Here is a 24,188-nt window from a genome sequence, read left to right as displayed (position 1 = left end):
GTTGAGACCTACCTGGGTGTTTGGCAGAGCCCGGTCAGCTCCACCCTGTGCCAGTGCCGTGGCAGGGCAGGGCAGTGCTGCCGGGGCTCCCGCGCCTGCCAGGGCTCTGCAGCACTGTGGGGTGGGAGGGCCAGGCTGCCCTTCCCTGGCAGGCTGCTGCAGGCAGCGGCCGGCCGCGCAGGCAAGGTACGTGTGCCTAGTGTATTACACGTGCCTGTCATGCCACGGGCACACAGACGTGGGTTCTGCACGTCACAGCCTGTGAAGCTGTGTCAGAAATGCCACGCGGGTCCCACGCCCCGCGTGTGTACAGGTCCCATGGTGTTCATGCATGCTGCGTGTGGATTGCATCGCCTGCGTGCACTGCCTGTCCATCGCTGCATGTGTGTGCCATGCACATGTCATACGCTGCACGCATGGACTTGGGTGAAGACTGCATGTTGTGCATGTCCCCTGTGCGCTCCACACGTGGGCTGCATGTTTGTCCTGGCACGTGTGCTGCAAACCGGCTTGGGTGTCCTGCATGAGTTGCAAGCCAGTGTGCGCGCTCCCTATGTGGGCTGCAGGTCGTGGGCACCCAGGACACGCTGCAGTGGTGTGTGTGTGGTGGGGCACGTGTGAGCACCAGCCCCACGCTTGCAGACGGGCTGGACCTGCCTAACGCGAGCCGAACGAACAAAACGTTCAGGTCAGGTCTTGTACGTGGGGCTCGACGCCAGGCAAGTGCAGAGCTGCTCTGGGCTGGGACGGCGTGGGCTGGAGGGGTGCTCTGCCGTGGATGGTTGGCAGCGCCTTCCCCGTCCTTCCTCCTGAGCTGGGTCCCTCCAGGCTGGGAGCCAGCGTCCTTGCTGTACCTGCTGCTCCGAACCAGCTTCTCCGGGAGTAAAGTCCAGAAGGTTGGACGCTTGACACCTGCTGCCTGGGAAAGCCAAACAGAGCAGGGGCGGGTTAAACTGGCATGGCAGGGTGGGGAAGGAGGGTGGGAAAACAGGGAAGGAAGGAAGGAAGGAAGGGAGGAAGGGAGGAAGGGAGGAAGGGAGGGAGGGAGGAAGGGAGGGAGGGAGGGAGGGAGGAAGGGAGGAAGGGAGGGAGGAAGGGAGGGAGGAAGGAAGGGAGGAAGGAAGGGAGGGAGGGAGAGAGTGGAACAGAAAGGATCGGAAAATACAGGTGAGAGAGAAGGAAGAGTTAAGGGAAGGGGACAGCTGGGACGGTGTCCCCCAAGCCCATCCCCTTCCCTCCTGGGAGTTCGGGGGTGCCAGTGGGCTCCCAGTGCTTGTCCCGGGATAGCCCCCAGGCTGTCCCCCATGCCCAGCACCCTGCTCCCAGCCAGGCAGGCAGGACCCCAGCCCAGGTGTGCCGGGCTACAACACCTCACCTGCCTCCGGTGACACGCTGGCAGGTGAGCAACTTCGCCTTCCCCCGCCGGCTCACGAGCAGAAAATGAGGGTGACGCTGGCTGGATGGGGCTTTTATAGCCCTGATAAAAATAGCGCTGGCTGGCCGGTGATCGGGGGGCCGGGGAGAGATGTGACTGAGCAGAGACAGGCGAGAGGGCTGGGCTGGCGGCGGCGAGCCTTCTCCCCAGCACACCTGTCACGGCTCTGTGTTTGCTCAGAGCAAATATTGACCCAGGGAAGGCAGGCTGGGCAAGGGAGGCGATTAGCCCACCTAGATTAGAGGCAGAGCAGGTCTCTATGCAAACTCTCCAGGGCTGCCTTTGTTAATGGGAGCCTGATGGGCTGATAGGAGCCAGAAGCCTGGGTGCTGGGGTGGTGGGGAGGAGGAGGTGGGGGGGGGAGAGGAGGAGACATTCATTAACCTGCACTGGAACAACACCAGCTGTCACTTTTCCACCCACCTGCCTGGCTCGCTTTGCAGCCGGGGTGAGGGGAGAGTGGGGGGCCAGGGGAGGCAGGTGTGGGGGTACCCTATCTGAGGTGGGGGGCAGCTTGCTTGCAATGCTTTGGGCTGCTGAAAGGTGAGGGAGTGCTAAGGTCCCAGGGCTGGAAAGCAAAGCTGCTGCCTATCCTAAGTGGGCTGACACTAAGTGCTGGTGATGGCAAGGACCCCCTTGTCCCCACCCCAATCCCCCCACTCATGCTGAAGACCCCTTGGGCACACCAGGGCGCTGCACACTTCATTGACAGGAGCCCACAGACCTCTGAGCCAGGCAGCGAAGCAGATCTCGACAAAACCACCTCTGCTTGCTCTCCTCGCGAGTGTTTCCAGCGCGGCTGCATGGGCCAGGAGCCAGCTCTCCCAATGCAGCTGCAAGAACAGGATGCGTTTCGCTCCATGTGCACCTGCCTTCCCGTAGGGTCACTGCATCCCAGAGTCACACCACAGCCCGCATCCCAGCTGTGTCACTACACAATGGGGTAACCAGTGTGGACACCCCCATGCTGGCTCTGTGGGTAGCGTGCAGAGCCCATGGAAGCCAGGAGAAGTTTAGTCACACTCCTGTAGCACCCAGCCACACTGCTCAGCCCTGACACTCCTCAGCCGAAGCTGGGCTCTCTCTGGGTTACTCTGGCACCCGCAGCTCCCGGGATAACAGAGCATGAAGTGCAGCTGGGGTGGCAGGAGAAGCTCCTTTGTGCAAGTGCACTGATGTGTTTGTTTGTGTAGATGGGTGTGAGTGCGGGTGGGGAAGGGGGTAATGCTGCTTTAACCCCCGCGGCGGACACCTGCAGGTATCCTGGTCCTGGGTGTGCTTTACGAACTGCCACCATTGTCCCACCCAGGGCTGGCGTGTGCTTGCAGTGGGTTCCCAAATGTAAGTGGATAGTTGCAGATCCTTATCAGCCACTGCCATCCAGCTCTTCTTCCTTGGAGACTTGTCCCTCTCAGAGTCAGGATTGTGAAAGGCAGGCTCCATCCCTCCTGCCTGCTGCTGTCTCTGGGGCTGGGGTCTTGCAGGTTCCCAGCCCAGCAGGAGCGTGGCACAGGGATGAGCTGGAGGGATGCCAACCTGCTGGCCTAGGTCACCCTGATCCTCTTTTCCAGTAGTTTTACCGGCAAAGGAAATGCAGAACCATGGCTGCCCTGGGGTGCGGTGCCAGAGGAAATGTGATGTTCCCTCTCCTTTTGACGCTATACAGGCCCTGATGCTTGGGCTTGCCCACTTCTCCTTTCCCAGTGTGGGAAACGTACTGGGCAGGACTCTCACCTCTCCCTGCCAGGTCATGCGCCAGCAGAGCAGAGCAGCAGCTCCTGTCGCAGGCTGCCTGGCTGCCCCCCTTTCTGGAGAAGACAGAAAACTCCCAAACACCACACCGTTGCTGCTGTAGCTCCTGCAGACATCTCCAAGACAGCGCTATGTGCTCTGCCAGAAATGTTTTCTCACCCCAGCCTCTCTCCTGCAAGGGCAGAGCCCCACCATGCACCAAATAACAGCAAAGACTGCCCTTGCAGGGCTGCCTTGTGGAAAACAGGAGACGAGCAGGTCCCTTGAGCTTGCAGAGTGCCCTGCAGTGGGCAGCTATCCCAAGGAACATCTTCCACCTGCCCTGGCCTTGGCATCTCCATGGCAGCATCTACCAGTGTGTGCCCTTCCCTGGCAGGTAGTGCTGGGTCCAAGCCCCTGCTTATGCATTGAGCAGGGCTGGCCCAGGCAGAGGCAGGCTCAGCCTCCTCGCTGCAGCCAAGGGTTTGTGCTGCCTCATTGGCCCATGAGGACTGCTTAGCACACAGCAGAGCACCTCTCGTGTCCATCAGGAGCCACCATCATGCCCTGGCCTGACCTGAGCATGGACTAAAAAGTCCCCATTCCCAAATACCAAAGCAACACAACTGAGCCAGCAAAGCCTGGTATCTCAGACGTGGGAGGCCAGGGGTGAAGGGTCTCTGCTCAGGGTTTTGGGAGGATGACCTTCATGTTTTTGCTCTCCAGACTTCGCCCTGCCCGGACAGACACTGCAGGCTCGTTGGGGCAGGACCTTTCCAGGTTCCTACCTGATACTTGGTGCAGGGGCAGAAGGGGCTGCCTCCAACGAGGGGCTGTGTACACCTGCAGCAGCAGGCCCAGGGGACTGTCCCCTACCACTGCCACCTTCCCCACATGGACGCAGAGCCACGCCAAGTGGGTCTTTGCAGGGGATTCAGGCTCCCCAGCTGCAATGGGACAGCAGAGCCTTGCAGACACCCTGGCAGGGAATACCAAGAGCAGCTTTGTTCCCTTCCCTTTATCTCCCAGACAATGGCACGATTCAGCAGGTGTTAAATGTTTTAATGGGATTCAGGATAGCTTCTGTTGCCCACCTGCCCCAAGGCCATTTCACCCCTCCCTAGGAGCCAGGACTAACAGCCAAGAAGAAAAGGCCTGTTGTGTGTTGCATTAACTGCCTGGGGACTGAGCACTCCTGATAACCAGCACAAGGAGGAGGGGAGCCCCGTTAGCTTGCCAAGCTCATGCTCAGCCATCCTCACGCTGACCATAGACCTGCAGGCAGCCTGTCCTGGCTGGCCTGACCACCAACCCTAGCCCCAGGGGAACATCACCCCACTTTACCACCCGAACACTGGTGGGAAGGAGCAGGACCCATATCTACAGTATCTCCGTTACAGAGATGTGCATTGGAAATGTGGCTGGTGTTGGGGCGGGGGCCAAATCCAGCCCTGGAGGCCAGTACACCCGGCTCAGACTTCCTCCTCCCCGAGACCAAACTGAGGTTAGCAGAGACAGGGCTTCTCCCCTCTTCTGGGAGCTGGGCTGTGGGTCTGGCTCTACTACAGTCCCACGGTTCATTGCCATCACTCTTGCCAGTGGGCAGGAACAAAGCCTCTTGCTAAGGGACAAGTCCTACCAGCCAGCACCACACATGTCTGCCCACCCTTCACCTCACCGCTGCCCCCAAGACCCAAGCACAGGGAGGAGCAGCAAGGAAGCACTGAAGCCCCCGGGTGAGTGCATTGCTGTAAGCTCCCCACTCTGCAGAGCTCAACCGGAGCAGTGCCTGGGGCTGCTGCTGTCTCCCACTCCCTTTGTCAAAGGGACAGTGGTGTGGCTTGGTCACACATGCGAGTGTTTTCCAAAACCAGGGCCAGGGTCTAGTTCCCAGCTTGAGAAGAGGAAGCAGGAATTTCCCCAACCTGGGAAAGGGTCTGTCCCTGGTGTGTTTTCAACTTAGGGTGAGGACAAAAGAAGAAGAGCCTGTGACAGCTGCTAAGGGCTTTGCTTAGTGCATGATAAATGGTTCTGAGTGACAGGCATCAGAGAGGACCTAGAATAGAGGTGACACACCACCATCTCACACCCCCTGCAAAGAGCCCAGGGAAGAAAGATTCCTCTCTCAGATGTGTAGGTAGCTTTCCAGCCTCTTGTTCCCTGACTCACCTGTTGTTGAAGGCACTGTCTCAGGACTCTCTCCTACTAGAGAGATGCTAACCAGAGAAATGAATTTACCTCTGATAGTGATGAAACAGGCAAGTACAGTGTGAGTTCCATTTCCTCAAGGTCCAGGCTGCGTTCAGCATGGGAGAGTGGGGAGGATAGGAGCTTTACTGACAAAAAAAATCGTTCCCTGCACATGTGTCTGCACTTAGGCTCCATCTCCTCACTCTTGGGTGTTACACCAGACTAGCACACAGCATTGCCCATGTTGACGCATTTGTCCCACAAGGCAGAGGAGCTAACGGTAACGCAGTTCAGAGAGTACCAGATCAAGCAGCAGGTTTGAGGATGGACAAACTCACCGACCCTGTCTCCGCTGCTCCAGGCTGGCCTTGGGCTCCTGCAGGCAGCTGGATTCAACCTGTTTTAGGACAATGGCAAGGCTCCTGCCCCTGCCTACGTTACCCACTTGGTAAGCCTGTTGCAGGATTACAGAGCACCTGTAGTGAACAAATCCTAGTGAGGAGCCTGGACCAGAGTCACCCCAACCAGGTGCTGCTGCTGCCTTGAGTTGGGGAGGAAGGAGATGATACCCCAGTGCCTGTTCGGCACTGTCAGAGGAAGACAGAAAAGCTGCTGTGATGTAGGAGAACTGGCACGCAGAGTGTTGGGGAGGGAGGAGAGGGTCTGCACTTCTCATGAGAAGGATCCAGGACCCACGTGAAGGCCCCAGGCACCCAGGCTGAGCTCAGGAGCTGGCAGTGCCTTTGCTCTATCTCTTACAACAGGAACAGCTCGGCCCTGGGGCTTAGTAACGGTTATGCATGCAGGGCTCCTGCACAGAGCGGAGTGCTGGGGTGGTGCTGGGCGAGCTGCAGAACCCCTGGGCACAGCAGGCATCTGCCTTCTGCTGAGCAGGGTGAAAGCCCTCTGCAGCTCCTTGTGCGTGGTCTTCTCTTGGGCTGCAAAGGGAAGAAGGTGCAGCTCCGGTCTTGGCTGGGCGCTGGCACTGGGAATGCAGGGCAGGGGGGTTTGGAGGGGAGCACCAGCTACATCCCCACCAGAGCAGGGTGAGTCCTGCATAGCAGAGCCCGTAGCAGGGCTGCAGAAGAGGGGAGATGCTGCAAACCCAGCCCTGCTGCCTGGCACAGCCGGCCTGCAGCCCCTGCCAGGGTGCAGGCAGACAGTGCCCAGCACCAGCCACAGCTCTTGCTGGCACCGGGGATATCTCACAACTAACACTGCCACCTCCCACCTGTGACAAACCAGCTCGTGGCAGGGACACCTTCCCGCAGCCTGCTGGACCCCCATGCCAGGCCAAGGCTCAAAGCATCCCCTTCCCCAGGTGACAGCCTTGCAGTTTGAAAAGGGGAGAGCTTATCCAGGGTGCTCCCAAACCCAGGGCCATCGATTACATGTTACACGCTGGTGTCCATGTGCCCAGAGGCCAAGCTCCTTTTATTGGGCTGCCAAGTGTGCTAGACAGTGCTGCAGCTGCTCTCTCTTTCGCTGTACGTGGGACCTGCAGCAGCCACTGGAGTGAGGAGGGGAGGAGGATTCAGTACCTGTGTCCTACTGATGTCGGCAGGGGCTCATCACCTCAATGCCCAGCTGTCAGTCCTTCCTCAGCTACATTTCTAAGCAGATTCCACTCCTTTCCCAGCTGGTACAGACTGGGGGCAGTGGGAACAGTCACAGAGGTTGTCCATGTGCTCCCTGTAGCGCAGGGAGTTTCCCCTCCGATGATGTGGCCAGCCACAGAGAGGAGAGAGCTCATGAACTCTGCTGTGGAGTCGCCAAAAAATTCACGTGGGAGCTGAGGACGTAATCAGGACATACCTCCTCAGGGGCAGCCAGCATGCTGGGCTCAGGTCATGGTGTGAGAGGATCAGAGTTGTTCTGGACATCACAGGGACAGGATGAAGAGTGGAGACAGTTGATGTGCTTGAAGAGCCCAAGCAGCACAGTGCCCAGCAGCTATGCTCTTCAGGGTGGGGGTGCTGGATTGGTGATTCTGAAGAAGAAGAGATTGCTTTTGGGGTGGGGAGAGTGCAGCCTGCTGCCGCCTCCCCCTGGGCAATCACCCCTCCCTAAGGGATCATGGGGAACACCCATCATCTATCTAGACAAGACTCCCACAACTCGGGAGATGACATCTCCATCCAACAACCCTCTCCTATTCTCACTCAATCCCATCTCCCTGCACTTCTCCCTAAGTTGGGGCAAATCCTCGTTCTTTGCCCTCCACCCCAAATCTGCCTCCCCGACAGTGGCCATTCCCTCAACCTAACTAGATCCCACAGCATCTTGGACTACGAAAGTTTTGCCCCCCTCCTCCTGTCAGAGGCTGTGCTGCCTGCTCCTTGACCCCTTTTCCCAAGAGACCCTCCTTGTGCTGGGCTCTCCAGTGTCTCAGGCCAGCCCCTTCAGCCAGCTGTCCACTCACAGGGCCCTGCCCCAGGGGTCTTGGGTCCACAGAAAGACTGTTGCGTTCCCACCTCTGCTCTGTGGCTCACAACAAGCCAAGAAGGGGCAGAGGCTTTGGGAGTGGATTCCCCCTTTTGCACAGGCAGTCTTGGCACTGATGATAGGCAGTGATCCAGCTAATCCACATGGTCTAGAAAATGGGCTATGCTTCAGCCTGACATGTTAAGGAGAGGTCCTGTCCCCCACCACAGCATAGAAGCACTCTGCTACCTTCGGGAAGGGCTGGGGGGTAGAGCAATGACCCTGGGCCGGGCTGTCAGCACCACCTCCCCATGGCTGGCTTCCATCAGGATATTCTGCAGTATGTTTTCCAGCACCAGCTCCACCAGGTTCCCAAAGGCCGGCTGCCTGGAGGGGCAAAAGTACAGGCAGAGGACAGCTATCAGAAAGCAGATAAGGCAGGCTGCTTGCAGTGACTCCTCCCAGGACACATCAAGCACAGCAGTGGAGCACACGCTGTTTCCTACACCCTGAGGTCAACGAACCAAAGACTTGAGCAATGTAGTGCTGACCCTTGTCCCAGAACTGCCACCAGCTGGCGTCAGGCCCTGACCTCAGGCAGAGCTGGGTGACTGTGGTTTGACTGGTTTCTCCCTCCAAGCTGTGCTGTAGTTAGTATTTGTGCATACGCTTGTGGCCTGCAGCAGCGCACAAGGGAGCAGCCACAGCAAGTGCAAGGAGACTAAATACCACAGTGAAAATAAAAGGTAAGGTAAGAGCACACTGCGCTCCGATGTCTAACACGGCCAGGACTGTCTGAGTGTAAAGCAGACTTCGCTCACTACCAGCCTCCTGGCACTGCCCACGGCTCAACCCCAAGTTACACCAAAGCTGCACTCTCCACAAACGGCGCTCAGGAGAGAGTGGCTAGGTGGGCTAGCATTGATTTCCACCCAGAGCACACAGAACACCCCAGCAGAAATGCCACAGGGCTGAAGGAGTGGTTTCTGGCCAGGCAGTGTGCTGTCATGGCTCTCCTGCCTGTGCAGCTCTTGCCTTTTATGTGTAAGCTCTTCCTCACCTGCTCAGCATCTCCTTCTGCTCCCTCAACTGCTCCTGGTGAAAAATCTCCCAAGACTCCAGCAAATCATTGTTGGGAGAGGTTTCCTGCCTCGTTTCTTTCACCTCTCCATCCTTCTCAGGGTAAAGATCTGGCGAAGCAGAAACTCTGGAGGGGACTGTGGAGCACTGTGTCCTGTCCTGGAGCTCTGTTGATTCTGCACACCGGAACTGGGAGAAATATGGAATGGGCTCATCCAGGGTTCTTCTCACTGTGTCATGGAACTGGGTGTTCTCCAAGAGGTCTCTGGGAGGAGGAAAATAAGGGACGAGTCCCAGCAAATCAAATATCTGTATGACCCCAGAGCATCATTACAAGACAGTACAAATCAGAGGAAAGCCCTGACTGATGTCAACGTTTAGTCTGTCCATTCTTGCTTTCTGGGCCTAAGGGAGGCAGCAAGATGGCTTGAGCTACAGAAACTACTCTTGCCTCCCCAGCACTGGTTCCTTACATTTCTGCAACTGACAGACAAAATAGGTGAATCCCAATGCAGCCTGTACCTGGTGGGTACACTGCCCTGGTTCCTGGGCAGTGACACCCTTTGCTATGCAGAGATGGGCCCAGCCCCTAGCTGGGGAGCAAGACCCTGCCTTTGGCTGTCACACGAAGACTCCTAAGCTCATAGTCCCCAGAGCAGCCTTTGGCAGGCTGGATCCCCCGTTCCGGTGCAGCAGGAGTGCACAGAATCCTCTGGGATGAGCAGAGGGCTGGACATGCTGCACGCACTCCCCTGGAGGACAGGGACTCCAAATGGGGTGGGGGTGAAGGGACACGCACCTGATGACATCTGCGAGTATGCCAGTCACTATCTGCAACTCCTGTTTGGAAGCAGCAGCCAGGGACAGCCATTTGGGGTCCATGTCCTTCCTGTCTCTGTCCCTACTCCCATGCACAAACTTGCTCTCCAAGGGCCAGTCGCTGAAGGGGCTGGGAAAGAAGGAGTTGTTCCATCAGTGGCAGCACTACTGAACCAAACTACCACAGACCTGCATCCCCCTGCTGAGCAGCAGCACTGCAGGCAAGCAGGGAGTGGTGCAGGGAACCAGAGGAGGAGTGGGAACTGCTGCACTTGTGACAGCAGCAGGGACACTGTTGTCAGAGAGGAGCACTGAGCTCTGACAGTATCTCCCTTTTGGTGGAGGGAGAGAAACAGGTCATGCCAGCTAGTGCTAGGGAAAGCAAGGCACCTCTTGCCTAATGCTGAGGCTCTGGAGAGGAGCAGAGCAGAGCTCCAAGTTCAGTGCATATCACGGAATGGGCAGCCCTGGCTCAGATGAAGATGCCAATCCAAAAAGCTGGATCTCTTACCGGGACAAGAAGTATTTGGGGAACTCTGAGGTGAAGTTGCTGAAGAAATCCTCAATAGAGTAGGACCTGGCTGTCACACCAAGGTGTAAGAGGATGGGCTTGGGAGACTCTGGTTTGACCCACACCCAGATGGCTTCTTTGTCCAGCAGCCTCCTCTCAAAGTGTCCAGCTGGTGGATTTGGCATAGAGTAGTTTTTAATAGGGGGTAATGTCTGTTGGAGAGAAAGAAATGGCAGGTACCTAGTTGCTCCTTTGACCACAGGTAGGCTGGTGTAGGTGTAACCACAGGCATGAGAACTGGAAAGCCCAGCAGCCAGAGCCACCAGATCCTGGACAGCAGACAGTGTCAAAATGATCTCTGCACTGCAGTACCGCTATCAGGCATGAGCTGCCATGCTAGAAGTCAGGTCCGCTCCCTCCTCACTGACTAGCGTGCCAGCCCCGAGTGTCAGCAGGGCTTCAAGGTCTCCCCAGGGCACTCGGGACTCTTGTACGCTGATCCATTCCTGTGGAACTCCGGGAGACTATCTCTGCTCTTCTGAGCACACTAGGAGTGCTGTGGGAGAAAGGATGTGCAGGAATACATGTGGAAATTGTCCCCTGAGCCTGGAAGGAAACCAGGAACTGACTCCAGCCACACTACATGGGCCAGTTTGGGGTTGCATTACCAGCAGTCAGTTTGGGACAAGTTTCTTAGGGCAGGAGTAGTCCAGAAGCCTGGGTCAGAAGGACACCACCCAGCTCTGGAGAAGCCCTCAGACATCACAGGACTTCAATGACCTTTGAGACATAGCTGCCCAGCCTCTGGGAATGAGGTCAGAGGCCTTCACTGCTCCTGACACAGATACGGCAGGTGATTACAGGCTCCAAACTGTTGCTACGAGCTAAAACCCTAGAAGATTAAATGAAACCATTTTTACTTTTCCCCAACCATCCTTATGTTCATCCCAGTGAATGCCTTGACCTGTGTCACTGATCACACCTAACAGCACAGGGCAGACAGTCCGAGCTAGAGCTGCCCCGAGCTGATACCTTTACACAGGACAGGGCAGGACATGCAGAGGCACTCTGCAGGGTCCCAGGACCACTGACACAGCCTTACCACCGTGGCGGTCCTGAGATAACAAGCTATGTCTCCTAGCTGAGTCAATCTGCTCAGGTCTAACCTCACATCAGCTCCCCTTAACCCTTCCATATCTTGGGTTAGCTGGTTCCCCACAAGCCCTGTCATTCCCACAACACATCCTGCTGACAGCTGTAGATGCAGCGTGGCTCTGCTTTTGGGCCCAGGCACTTCTGCAGAGCATTCACTGAGACCTTGTCTCACACCTTGCCACTGCTGCAAAAGCTGTCTTTTCCAGCAGTGCACACAGTTGTGCAGACTTGAGGGGAAACAGAGATGAACCAGGCAAATTGAGCTTTAAAGCTTTCTGCGCACTTAAATCAAGGCAGTTCCTGCCTGCAGCTTCTCCCGAGGCACAGCTCTTTTAATGGTGAGGACAAAGTCTGCACCACATCATGCCTGGGTCCTGCTGCTTGCCATCGTGGCACACATTCCACTGTGGCCCCAGCACAAAGCCCGTCCAGGTATTGACTGCCCTACCTGTGTGCATCTTTTCTGCTTATTCAAAACCTGTCCCACTTTCTCCAGTCATGGGTGCACATTTGTTCCAGTTTCACTTCCCATTCACCTCAGCTGGAAAGTTACTGCCCACAGGACACAGCCAGACAGTGTGATTCTTCTGGCTCCTCCAAACAGTCTGTCTCCCAAAGCCTTGAAGCTACAAACCCTGCTGTGCTCTCTGTCCAGCTCCCACGCTGTGATATCCAGCATCTGCCTCTTTTCTAAAGCAGTCAGTTTGATTCTACTCTGGGTGAAACAGGCCTGATTTACCTTGTATTTCCTCATCACAGCTGAGGATTCAGGAAGATTTTCTGTCTCAGCAGAATCTGATGACCTCTGAAAAGAAAAAAAAAAAAAAAAGAAGGAAGAGAAATTGCTGTGTAGGAAAGATATGGAGCAGAACAAGACCCCAGGTTTTTGTTTTACTTTGTCCCAGCTGAGAGTCAATGATCTCATCCTCCTATTCTTCACTCGGGCCACATTCTTACTGGTAGTTACACATTTCTCTCCAGTGTTTATTCATGGTTAAAAATCCAACAATCAGTTTCCAGAGTCACTGGCTTTGTTTTTCCTAATGCTTCTCATGCACTTCCAAATTTCAGATGATCATTAGCAATTTCAGAGTTTATAAGGTGACTCTTGGCTAGAAACCAAGATCTCATTTTCCACTATCCACAGACCAGCTATGAGATCTTGAGTAGATCAGAGCCTCATGTCTCCGTATCAACTTGACCAGATTTTCTTAAAGAACGTTTCTTGTACACACTGGCTGCTGTTTCTGAGCTGAGCTAAGCTGATGTAAAGTTCTGACAGCACTCACCCCTGCAGGTGACTTTGGCTTCTTCTTAGTCCCAAGATCCTTTTCTGTGATGGTGAATTCCACAGCCTGCCGTTCCTTCTCCTTTTCCCACTTCTGCAGGTCCCTCTTGTACTGAACCAGGGACTCCTGGGTGTATACCTATGAAGCAAACCATGATTGGAGGGAGCAAGAAAAGAGCTGCAGATAACACAATCTCTGGCTCAAGTCAATGCCTGTCACCAACTCCTCCCTTCCAGGAGGTTCCAGCCAGAAGCCCACTCCCTTTCCATGTCTTCCAGTGGCAGGAAGGGGAGAGAACAGTGCTATTATAAGACTTATACAGAGAAGACACAATCTCTTGCCAAAGGACACCTGGAAAGTGTCCAGAGGGACACTACTGTAAGTCTGTGCCCCCACCGATACTAAAGCAGCAAGACTTGCTTTTTACAGATGTTTAAGTCTGGCATCCACTGAAAGCCACTCCCATTCCAATTGTGACTTCTAGTAGCTGGGTTCAACTCGCAAAGCCACACGTTGCACAATTACATCTCATCTAGTGAGCCACACAGACAGAGGTGCTTAAAGCATCAGGAGAGATAAAGCTCAGTATCTTCAGGAATAAGAAGTGCTGGCCAGCATCATGGAGCAAAGAAGGATTCCTTCAGCTGGAAGCAGCAGGCAGGTGACTGCTGGAGCCAGCCATTTGGGAACTGCAGTGACATGCGCAGGCGATGGTAATACACAGGTACCTCCTGGGTCTCACCTCACACACCAGATCTGTGCTGTAGAAGGAAGCAATCCCTGAAGGTCGCAGTGTGATGAAGCAGGGCATGCTCTCTCCAGGCTGCACAACCCCAGACTCCGGAGCAATCTGCAACATCTGGGGCAAAAAAAACCCCACAAACCACAGAGGAGCTGTTTCACTGTCCTGGAACCTTCCTCTGTGCCCTCTCTCTGCAGGAAACACAGGATTGTGGGAATTATCTCCCCTTCCCTTCTCAGAGGTATGTGGCAGGGGAGAGATGCACTGATACATTCAAAGAACGACCCGGGACTCTGTCTACCAGCAGAGTCCCTAGGTTCATTATTGCATTCTGTAGTTCACGTATCCTCACTGAAGTCTTCAGATTCCCCTTCTGAATTCCTGTCTTTCCGCCCCATCCTAACACTTGCCTTCACTTTTCTCTGCCCTTTCCTTTCATCAGCTAGCACAAAAGCCAGTTCCCTAGGATCGTTTCTGAGTGTCTGGTTGAAAATGGAGTTGTAGGGTCCTTTTGTGACACAACACAGATGGGCAAGAAGGCTGTAGAGGAAAGAGAAGGACTCACCCTCTTGTCTTTACAGGTACTTATCCGCCAGGCAAACACAACAGCCTTGCTCTTCGAGATATTGTTGAAAAAGACAAGGCGACTGGCTTTGGTGCAGTCTGGGATATTTCCAAAGCAAATCCTGTGGTGTGACAAGGCAGCTGCCTGTGGGAAGCAAGGTGAAACCAGGAGGAACAGCAGGGAAAGAAGATGGGATGTGGCCATTGGGGAAGGGCAGTCACACAGTCATCTGTAAGTTATCCAGCAATTCATAGATAATATTTGCCAGTTACCTTTACGGTAACAACTCGAGGGAGTGTTATATTTCTCTTATTTTTGCTCTGGTTACAATGGATCTTTACAGCAAGAGGACAGACCTGTTGCAGTGGGATTGAGTGAGCAACAAATAGAACATAATGCTGGTGCTGGGGCAGGAGAAGATCTCAGGAGCACAGAGGACCAGTAGCACCAGACACTCTCTGCAGCACTTGTAATCCAGGCCTTTTCCTGCTTCAACTGGCAAACATGCGAGGTGCGTGCTTGTGCAAAATCCTCATCAACCTGAACGCGAGTTTTGGGAAACTGCTCCCTACTGCACCTTGCTACTAGTATGCTACTAGTGTCCCATTCCCCAGTCACTGTGAAAACTCTAATTAATTACGCTAATCATTAGAGAAGCTAATGACTCTTGGTTACAGACAACAGAGCCTTGTGGAATGGCATCTTCATTGGCAGCCTGAGACAGGTTTTTAATCATCTTCTCTTTGCTGTACCCAGGAATGCAATCACCCTGCTGGAAGCGAAAGAGCATATGTAGCTGTGGCTGGGCTCCAAGGCAGGCATGCTAATGTCACATAGGATGAATCCTTTACCTGCCTGGAGTATGCCTCTGCTGATGCTGTTTAATGCTGATTCACTATGCTGGGATCTGTGGCTGAGTTTTAACAACAGATTGTCCAGGCTGGCAGGCCAGCTCTAGCCAGGCCAAAGAAGCTCCTGCCGAGCCAGCGACAGGTCAAACAAGTGTATTCCTCAGGATGTGCCTGAATTAGTGACCAGCCTGCAGTCTGTGTTCAGGTTATGCATCAGCTGAGTTTGAGTGTGAAATGATGGCAGTCAAGCCCTGACAGGGTATGTCAGGAGTATAATGCTCTTTTTGCGAATGAATTACCAAAGAAAAAGGTGTTGTAGCTGCAAACAAGAAAGGTAGCTGTGATGGGGGGTAACTTTTAGTAGAAAATTCAGAACATGAACAAACCCTAAAGCTTTTTTGGTTCTAATGGCAGTGGAAGCAGCAAGCTGGAAGGAAGGCACCTTTCAGAACAACTGCTTTTATAAGTTAGGCTCTAGATGACCTGCTGGAAGGGAAATATCTTGCTCTATCTCATGGCAAATGAGCTCTCCTGCAACACAGGCTACTTCTAGATGGGGCCACTTGCATATTTCAGTCTCTCTCACACATTTCTGGATGGATCACATTGCTTGTATCAGGATACCTAGACTTACCTGCCCAGGCACAGTTAGCTTGGTAGAACCTGGAAAGACTGAAGGAGGCAAAATTTTGCTGGATGCGACAGTCTCTCCTACGGTATTCGGATCGTAGCCTGCTCCCTGGAAGGTGATCAGAGCTGGTTCGCCCCCCCGGATGTGGATGGGAACATCAACCTGCCTTGGACAAGATGAGAGTTTTAAGTCCAGAGCCATACTTGGGAGACATGTGCAATAAGCTAGCATACTTGCTAATGGACTGGTCCAAATACACCACATGCACGGATTAAGAGAAATCCAGTCTCTTGCTCTTTCAAGCCTTGACCTTCCCTACTAACTCAGGAAACTTGGTTAAGTAGTCAATTAGCCAGTCACTATATGAGATGGGCAGGGACTCCCTCTTGGAGCAAAAGTAGGTGTTTTAAAATACAATTTATTTATTTTTCCATGCATCCACCACAGAGTAGGGCAATAAGTAGTGCTCCAGCTCTGGCCTTGTCTGCCTGCTGCAGCCTAGGACAGAGGTCTTTGGGAAGGCTGTTTCCAGAGGGCTGCAGCAGCGTACACTGCAACGATAAAAGACACTGACTTCAGTCTCTTTGGTGGAAGTTATTGGAGGCCAACAATGAACCACAAATCTGATCAGGTACTGTTTATATCCCCAGTCACTGTTTGATCCTTGAAAAATATATACTGGGATGACTCCGGTTGTGGAAGAAATCTGTTCTTCGGCAAGAAGAAACTTATGAGATAGATAACAACTTATCATTTGCTCCATTTCCTGACCAGACCAGCCACTCGTTTGCTCTCAAGACTCTTTGCTTCTTGGAGAAATGGAGCTCAATTCAGCTGTAGCATGACATGGACCAACCATTAGTAAGAGATCTAAAGAATTTTAGGCACACGACAACGGAAAGAAACTGTTTCTGGCAGTCATGAGGAGGGTCTTACCAAGTACTTTCTAGCTTCCAGCGGTGAGAAGATCCACTCAATGTGGCCTGTTGTGCCAGGGGGGATTTCTCCTCTAGGAGTTAGGCAGACAAAGATAGGATGCTGAAAATTCTCCTCCTGGATCCTCACAATGTTGTCCAGCTGAACATCAAACATCACAGGCATGGTGCCGCCATTGTAGAGCTCATAAATCTGAGTGAGTCAGAGAGAGCAGTGCTTATTATACCATGCACAAGTTGAACTAGTTAACACTTCCCCAGAGGACTCTGATAAGCATTAATAATTAATTAGTCATCTTGTCTCCTAAGAATGAGGAGACCTCATAGTGTCAGAATTTATCACTGAGGCTCCGATAGGAGACTGTGCTGAAGGTTTATCACCACACATACATTGATAACTACAGAGCCTCTCCAAGTGATGCCCCGCAAATTCAGTCTAGGAGAAAATTAATACAAATTAGCTAAAGGGATCACTGTAAAGCAGATTACTTGAAATGCAAAAACACTCGTATTAAAGTGATCTTAATTCAACTCAGACTTGTTAATTTCCCAAGTAAATTAGGCAGAACAGAGTCAAAGCTGCCTTTTTGCTGAATAAGTGTTTAAGGAAGTTTAATTACTAAAAACCTAATTAGAATTTATTTCCAGAGTGCCTGGAGCAGCTAGACAGTTTTCACTCAGATCCAATGCAAGAGAACAAGAGAACTGTCCGACACACCTCATAAGCATTCTGGCTAGAGTGAAAGCCAAATCTTGTCAAACTGGAAATGGTGAGAGGTAATTTCCCTTCTGCCATCCCAGCAGCCATTTCCAGGCTCTGGCTAGTACTAGCGCAAAGTTATTCTGTGCTGCTTTCCTATGGAGGCCCTTCTGTTTCCTGGGAAATGCCTCAGACACTGCCTGTCCTTGGGACACAGTAACACTAGCTCCTTCCCTCCACTTGCTGCTGGTATGGCACCAGGGTGCTCACCTGTGTGGGGGGGTGGGAGGTCCCAATGGCAATGGGTGCGAAGAGGTGCTTAGTGGATGCAAAATGAATGTACCGCTGGTCCTGTTCCACCGTCACGCTGCTGAAGTTCAGCTACAGTGCAAAGAAACACAGTTATTTTCTCACAGGGCCTTGGCTCCATCACTAACAACTGCACAAGGACTCTGAAGGACTTTGCAAGTTGAGGGCAACACAGTTACAGATTTAAGTTGGTAATACCAGTACAGTGTGTCCTAAGAAAAAAGCAAGGAGGTGGAGAGCCTACTCAACTGTTGGCTCTTCTCTGAAAGGTTTGCATCTCGTTTCAGAGAGAAGGTGCTTTTCTCCCTGCTATGTCAGGCACAAGCCTCAGTGCTTCTCTTTGCAATTACATGGTAGAAATTCTCTGTGAATGAAAGTGTCTGGACTGTACATAGGAGAGTGTGCAGCTGTGACAGCCAAATCCTTTGGAAAGACAGGACTTGAGGTAAGTAATGGCCTCCTCTTGAAAAGGACCATCTGAATGTCCTCACTTTGGAGGACGTCCTGCTCCAAGAATATGTCAGTCCAAAAGCTGCAAGAAGATCCCAGCTGAATTTTAAGTGATCAACTAATGATCAACAGTATCCTGCTAGCAAAGCAGCCACCAGGCACTTCAGGCAAAGCAGAGAAACTTATAAAGCTATTTCCTGGAAAGGAAGAGACACAGGATTCTGCATTTTGAGAAGACTGCAGTCAGGCTGGAGATGAGTCATGATGCATGCTTTCCTGCAGGATCACCCCAAAGCACCCCTGCGCTGTCTACCTAGAGACAGAGGCTGCAAAGCAGACACAGAGCGAGTAATGTCTCTGCATGGGCCAAAGGGAGCTAAGCTGCTGCAATTCACAATTAGCTAAGCCTAAAGCATGGCTATTTTTCCAGTGCATACGTAGAAGACTGAGAGGATGTTTGCAATGTCGGGTGGATGCCTTGGACAGACACCTGCAGGAGATACTGTATCAGCTGCTTAAAAAAGAGCAGAGAATGCCGATTCCTTCAAAACAGCCCATTCCAGTTCAGCTCCATAAGCAAAGTGAGGAGGGAGAAAGGACTAGAAATGCAATGCTAACAAAGTCCCACGTGGGATTTTTTCAAAGCTCTCCACAAGCATTCAGCCTCCTGAGGGCCTCAGCAAGCCAGATGAAGCGCAAATAGGAGGAGGACATAAACTGACACTTTCAAACTGCAAGGGAAAAAGGGACAGGAACCTTCCTGAGCTTTAAGAATGAAACATACGTTTATATTACTTGAGTCAAAAAGCAAACTTGGATTCCACCAGACCACAACTGTGGAGAAGAACTGTCATCAGCTTCCATAGACACAGGATGCAACAATTAGAGGACTATCAGTAAAAGGGAGACAAATGGAGGAAAGCAAAGACCTGCTACAATCAGTTCTCCTTCCAGAGTGAACAGACATTGTCCCACAGCGATGACTTAGAGCATGAGAGGACAGAGATGTCAGATTCCGCAGGGAGGAGAAGAGCTGCCTGGAGAACATGTGCTGCAGGTGACAACATCTCACAATACCTAATTAGCAGCTATGAAGCGAAGTGCAAACACTTCCAGTTTATGGATCCTGTGTGCTTGGGGATCCTCCCTGGGATCCAGCCCTTCTCTCCAGTGAGTTCTGGGAACCAGCCTGCCTCATCCTGCAACACCTGCAGCTGTCTGGGCCTTTCCTACTAAGACTGCTGATGGCTGCAGCCTGGCCAAACTATTCTAGAGCTCCGAGAACAAGGTCACAGCTGCACTCTTAGAGACAGGCTATGGTGATGAGGCAAAGGACAACCTGTGAGAGGCAGAGGGAGACTGCACAAGGAAGCGGGTAACACGCAAGTCCCACAGAAGTTTCATCCTGCAGCCAGAAGAAGCTGCCAGCGGGAAATCAGTTTGGGTTCTTCAGAGCACCTATAAATCCAGACATCTCAGGACTGAAAGTTGGCCACCTTGGTGGGGAAGGAGTAATAGAGAGGGAGCTCCTCTGAAGATGAAGCAAACAGACTCTGTTGGGGAAGCCAAGGTGTGGAAGGTCAGAATCTGTCCACATGGGTAAAGCCATCACAGAGGTGAGTCCGGACCCTCCAAAAAATCATGCATTGGCTTGCAGCTGGCTAACATCGCTGCTCTGAAGCCAGGCAATTTGGAATTTGACAGAATGACGAAGCAATACCCCAGCCCAACGCTCTCCATATCTGCTTATTGTTGCTTTCTCAAATTTCCAAAGTCTAACTTTTGGGTTGACATTACATCATTTGCTTCCCTTAAGGTTAGCACATATTCTACACATTTCACCAGATTCCAGGTGAGGATCTGTTCAACCCTGGGATGTGAACATGCTTAGGGCAGTGTCTGCCACAGAGGCTGGTAGCTCTGTGCTCTTCAAGCCATGAGTGAAAGGAAAGAAGGCACACTGTGTTCAGCCCCTCGATTGCCCTCTCTGCAGAAGGAGGAGCCTCTTCCACCCCTACTTTCTGATATTAACAGTTCAGTACTGGCACTGTGGATCCCTGCAGGTTGCGACCACCTGCACTGCTCCAGGTCTCTGAATTGGGCTCTGCAGCTCCTATTGCCAGAGCTCCAATGCACTCAGGGATCTTTTATCATCCCCAAGGCCTACCAGCTTTTTCAGCCCCTTCTGCAGTTACAGCATGAGGTAGGGTGGGGTACTCTGATAGCCACCAAAGCCACTGGCTATGTGGCAAGAGAGGATGTGTGTCCTATAGGCTTCTGGTGCTCCAAAGCCTATTCCCTCACTGGCCAACTGGTGAAATGCTCACATCCACTCTCAGGATTGTGCCAGGCAGGCAGAGCACAGGGAGCCTGTCCAAGGGCTTTGAGGGAAGGCACAGTTAAGCCACTGTTTGAACAGCTTGGTCAAAGGGTTGGATTTTCAGCTGACAACAGTCCTGAAAGAAAAGAAAAATAAAAGAGTTGTGTGAACACAATGCTCTCATAGGAAACTTCAGAGACAGACAGGAAGGCTCAGCCGGGCATGAGCTGTGCCCGGCAGAGCACAAGGTGACTTTGACTTTAACTGACAGTTTGAGAGAGGGGGAGAGAGAAAAATTAATTCCAAGCCTGAGGAAATGCTCAGGGAAAACCACACCAGAGATCAGCTCTGGGATGCTTTAGCAAGCAATGAAGGAGGAAGAATGAGTAGGAAGCTTGTCCACCATTGGCAAGAAGAAGTAAGTGGGTGGACAAAGGCATCAGGGCTGCAGCGAGAACAGCCAACCAGGAATGCAGGGAGTACCTTCTGGGCCCAGGGAAGCAGCTGTCTCCATATCTCCAGAGCCGGAGGATGCTCTGCCAACCCTATGCCAGCATGTGTGTCCCCAGCCTGCAGTCAGTGCAGGTGGCACTTTGGAGAAAAGAGCATTCCAGGGGGTTTTGAAGAGCGTAGAGAGCTGATGAGATGGAGATTCAGAAAAGCTGCATATGAGAGAAGTCAGATGGGCTGCAGGGCTGAACTCCAGGATTACTGAGTGGAATAACTCACAGTGAGGCAGATGAAAGGCAAGGAAGCGAGCACAGAAATCCTGTCCATGAGATACACTTGAGTGTGGAAAGTGTGCAGGGACTGTAAAACCCAGGAGGGCTGTTTTGGACTTGGAGTTGGCTTGGAGGAGAAAGCAATTCTGCACTAACACCACCAATAAAATAAAAAGGTTAATAAAAACAAACAAAAAAAAATCCCTTGCTGCAGAAACCAGCAGATGCTACATCCAAGGGCCATTTAGCCAGTGCACTGCCACATCACACTGTGCTGAAACCACGAGTTTGTCGGGGTGTTGGTTTTATGTCTCTGCTTGGCCCTGTGTTACTGCCTGGCCAGTGCAGATTCCAGGGGAAGGCCACAGCCCCCTGCACGCCATGCAACTTCTGGGGAAAACACCTTGTAATTCAGCTCCTACCTGCTGCTGTTCTGCAAAGAGAAACAAGATACCTGCTGCCTTACCAGAATCTCATGGCCGTAGGAAACCTTCAGCAGGACAGGGAGGTGATCGGTGCCAATGAAATCATGTCTAGCAGTGCAAGAGGAGAGAGAGGAAAATATTAGAAACCAACCTTGTGCCCAGGGTGATAGAATCAGGGTCACACAGTACATTAGAGACAATTCACTTCCCAGCTAAAGAGTCACTGTTGCATAAGAGCCACTGAGAGAGGGAGGGGGACAGTTGTGTTTGGGTGGGAATGAGTGATGCAGTGTTGATTTTAGTCATACACCAATTTAGGAACCCAAGTTTCTAGGCCAAGGCCATTTGAAATGCCAGTGCTTTTCAAATCAGGTCTGCTGGGAAAAAGGAGGTGTTCAGCTTTCTTCATACCCTCCACAGGCACACAAGGGCTAGCAGCTATAGTAGATGACAAAAATAAGAATATCACTGTATGGTCAAAAACAGAGGAAGTGTGGCATCTTGTTTGCCTCCCCAGCTGTCAGGTGAAGGCAGAACAGTGTCCCCAGCATGTCACACTAAATGCCTTTTGCGCTGCAGTGTTGAAGTACATTAACAACATACCCCTGAGGAAGACAAGTTTTGTGGGGTCTAGAAACTGGACATACTCAGGGACTTTTTACTTGCCCAGCCTCTGCTGGGCAAGGAGAGGAAAGGAAAAGGATCTGGCATGGGAACACAGGGGACTGATGGCATGTTCTGTCCCCGTACGCAGCATGAGGCCCTGAAGTACAGGTAGTTGACATCACCTGTGTGAGAGCTGGACTGATTCCTCCTGTCCTGGAAGAAGCTTCCCTGACTTTGGGAAAACACTGAAGAGCTGGTTATCCTGAATTCTTATCTGGTGCAGCTCATGGGGACTAAACTCAACATCCTCTGCCCAGTGATCCATGTCCATCTTCTGATCAGAAGGAAACAAGAAGGCCCTAGGGAACCAGTCAGCTGGTTAGCAACAGGGACACAAAACTTCCCCAGGGCCATGGTCAGCATATTCAGTCCAGACAGGCTTAGTCCAGCTGGTGGACACATCATGTTTCATCAGGTCTGATCTGCAGAACTGTCTGCCATCACCTGTTTCTTCCCCACCCAGACCCACCAACAGATCTCAGTCGCAGCTCCACAACACGAGCCGCACCTACAAAATCCACCCTTTTAATTTGCAGATGTCCCACGTATGTGAGCATTTCCATATCCCCAGACAGACCCCAGAAAGAAGGCTGAGCTCCAACAAGCACCACTTACCACTCCACAGGCACCACACCCTTGTTCACCAGCAGGAGCATCACAAGGGTAGGCTCTGAGCCTATCGGGGCAGCCCCAAAGTTGAAGTCCAGCAGGAGAGGGGTGTACACTGGAGGGATTAAGCATGTGCTGGTCACAGGAGAGAAAGAATAGATTAAATTGAGACAGGAGGAAGGCTTGTCAGGGCATGACAGGAGAAAGGGTCATTCTACACTGGCTCTCTTCCTTATAATTCTTCTCTGACCTTATGTTGTTGGCCCTTTTGGGGGTAAGGAAGGCCTTTGGATTTTATCTGTTTTTTAATATATGCCTAATGAGAGTGAGGGGCATACATGGAGGCTCTGAGAGTCCTCCTTAGCTGAGGCCTCTTTTCAGCTCCCCAATACGAGGAAGTCACTGACATACTGGAGCAGGTCTAGTGGAGGGTCACCAAGACGGTTGAGGGCTGGAGCACATTATTTACAAGGAGCAACTAAGAGGCCTGGGCTTTTTCAGCCTTATGAAGCACGGGCTCAGGGAAGACAACTACATAAGTTGCAACACAAGGTATTCCGCTTAGATACTAGGCAAAAATTTTTTACCATGAAAGGGGTCAGACACGGGAATCAGGTGCCCAGACAAGCTGTGGTTTCCTCATCCTTGGAGATATTCAGCATTGAACTGGACAAGGACCTGAGTAACCTGATTTAGTTGTCACTGCTTTGAGCAAGGGGTTAGACCAGAGACTTTTACAGGTCCATTGCAATTAAATTATTCTTTGTTTCTGTGGCTCCTCTCTAGGGAGGGTGAGCAGAGAAGCAGAGGTCAGCAACTGCCTGCAGGGGCTAGGATAGAATAACACAGTGCCATGCAGCTGTGAGCTGCAAAACAAGCCAAAGGGCACAGCATCTTTGTCTGGCTTGCATGAGGGACTGAAAGATCCTCTGTGCCACCTCGTCATCTCACCTGTGCCTTGTGGGAACTCTGTAGGTGAGCTCGCTGGGAGCTGGGTCTCGCTCCAAGTATTCATTCAGTGTGTCCAAGGAAAAGAGCCTCCAGAGGTGCAACTTGCTGATACGGCTGGCACTCCCTGCTGAACAGGCATCTGCGATGCAGAAAGTTGGGTAGACACCTGTTGCTACAATGCAGCAGAGGGCCTGCTGCTCCTCTTTTGTGCTCGCAAGATCTGTAGCTTGGGAGAGAAAGAAACACCAAAAAGTAGTCATGCACCATTAAGGGACAGCTGTCTGGGACAGCAAGATGGAGAGAGGCCCTACCCAGACCAAAGAAAGAAAGAACAGAACTTGTACATAGTCTTTTCTTTGGCAGCTTCTGAAAACCTCTATACCACTGACTTCTAGTTGCACCTTGACTTCTGCATTTAGAGATCACCAAAAGACTGTGAATGTGGTGCTTTCAAGCAGTGTATTTGCACAGTTTAGTTCTGCACTATGTGAAAACCCCCCCTTTTTTTTATTTAAGCCAACAGTTTTAAATGTTAAATTTTTTAATTAAATAATTTATTTTAAATAGTTAAATTTAAATAATTTTATGAAGTCACTCTTGGTTTCCCACTGAAAAATCATAAACAGTTGTTTATAGCTTGTCTTTTCCATACTATTCATGTGGCATTGCCATTCTCCA

The 24,188-nt window shown here is 52.0% G+C and overlaps 1 protein-coding gene across 1 annotated transcript in view; it reads right to left on the bottom strand.

Annotated features, from left to right (window-relative positions):
• Window positions 1-7,318: 7,318 nt before the first annotated feature.
• Window positions 7,319-24,188, bottom strand: part of CFAP65 (cilia and flagella associated protein 65) — a 32,539-nt gene continuing 15,669 nt past the window's right edge. The window contains exons 17-32 of the mRNA XM_068408008.1: window positions 23,511-23,730; window positions 22,566-22,694; window positions 22,073-22,249; window positions 21,326-21,392; window positions 17,329-17,439; window positions 16,360-16,551; window positions 15,427-15,585; window positions 13,942-14,085; window positions 13,377-13,493; window positions 12,635-12,772; window positions 12,085-12,150; window positions 10,191-10,402; window positions 9,660-9,809; window positions 8,841-9,125; window positions 8,030-8,167; window positions 7,319-7,346 (exon numbers count right to left, since the gene is read on the bottom strand). Of these exons, the coding sequence (XP_068264109.1) occupies window positions 7,319-7,346; window positions 8,030-8,167; window positions 8,841-9,125; window positions 9,660-9,809; window positions 10,191-10,402; window positions 12,085-12,150; window positions 12,635-12,772; window positions 13,377-13,493; window positions 13,942-14,085; window positions 15,427-15,585; window positions 16,360-16,551; window positions 17,329-17,439; window positions 21,326-21,392; window positions 22,073-22,249; window positions 22,566-22,694; window positions 23,511-23,730 (2,333 nt within the window). The remainder of the gene's footprint in view (window positions 7,347-8,029; window positions 8,168-8,840; window positions 9,126-9,659; window positions 9,810-10,190; window positions 10,403-12,084; window positions 12,151-12,634; window positions 12,773-13,376; window positions 13,494-13,941; window positions 14,086-15,426; window positions 15,586-16,359; window positions 16,552-17,328; window positions 17,440-21,325; window positions 21,393-22,072; window positions 22,250-22,565; window positions 22,695-23,510; window positions 23,731-24,188) is intronic.

The sequence above is a fragment of the Nyctibius grandis genome, chromosome 9 (genome assembly GCF_013368605.1).
Source record: "Nyctibius grandis isolate bNycGra1 chromosome 9, bNycGra1.pri, whole genome shotgun sequence".
NCBI classification, from domain to species: domain Eukaryota; kingdom Metazoa; phylum Chordata; class Aves; order Nyctibiiformes; family Nyctibiidae; genus Nyctibius; species Nyctibius grandis.
Note: the sequence above shows the minus strand (reverse complement) of the source record. Positions and strands in the feature narration are given on the sequence as shown.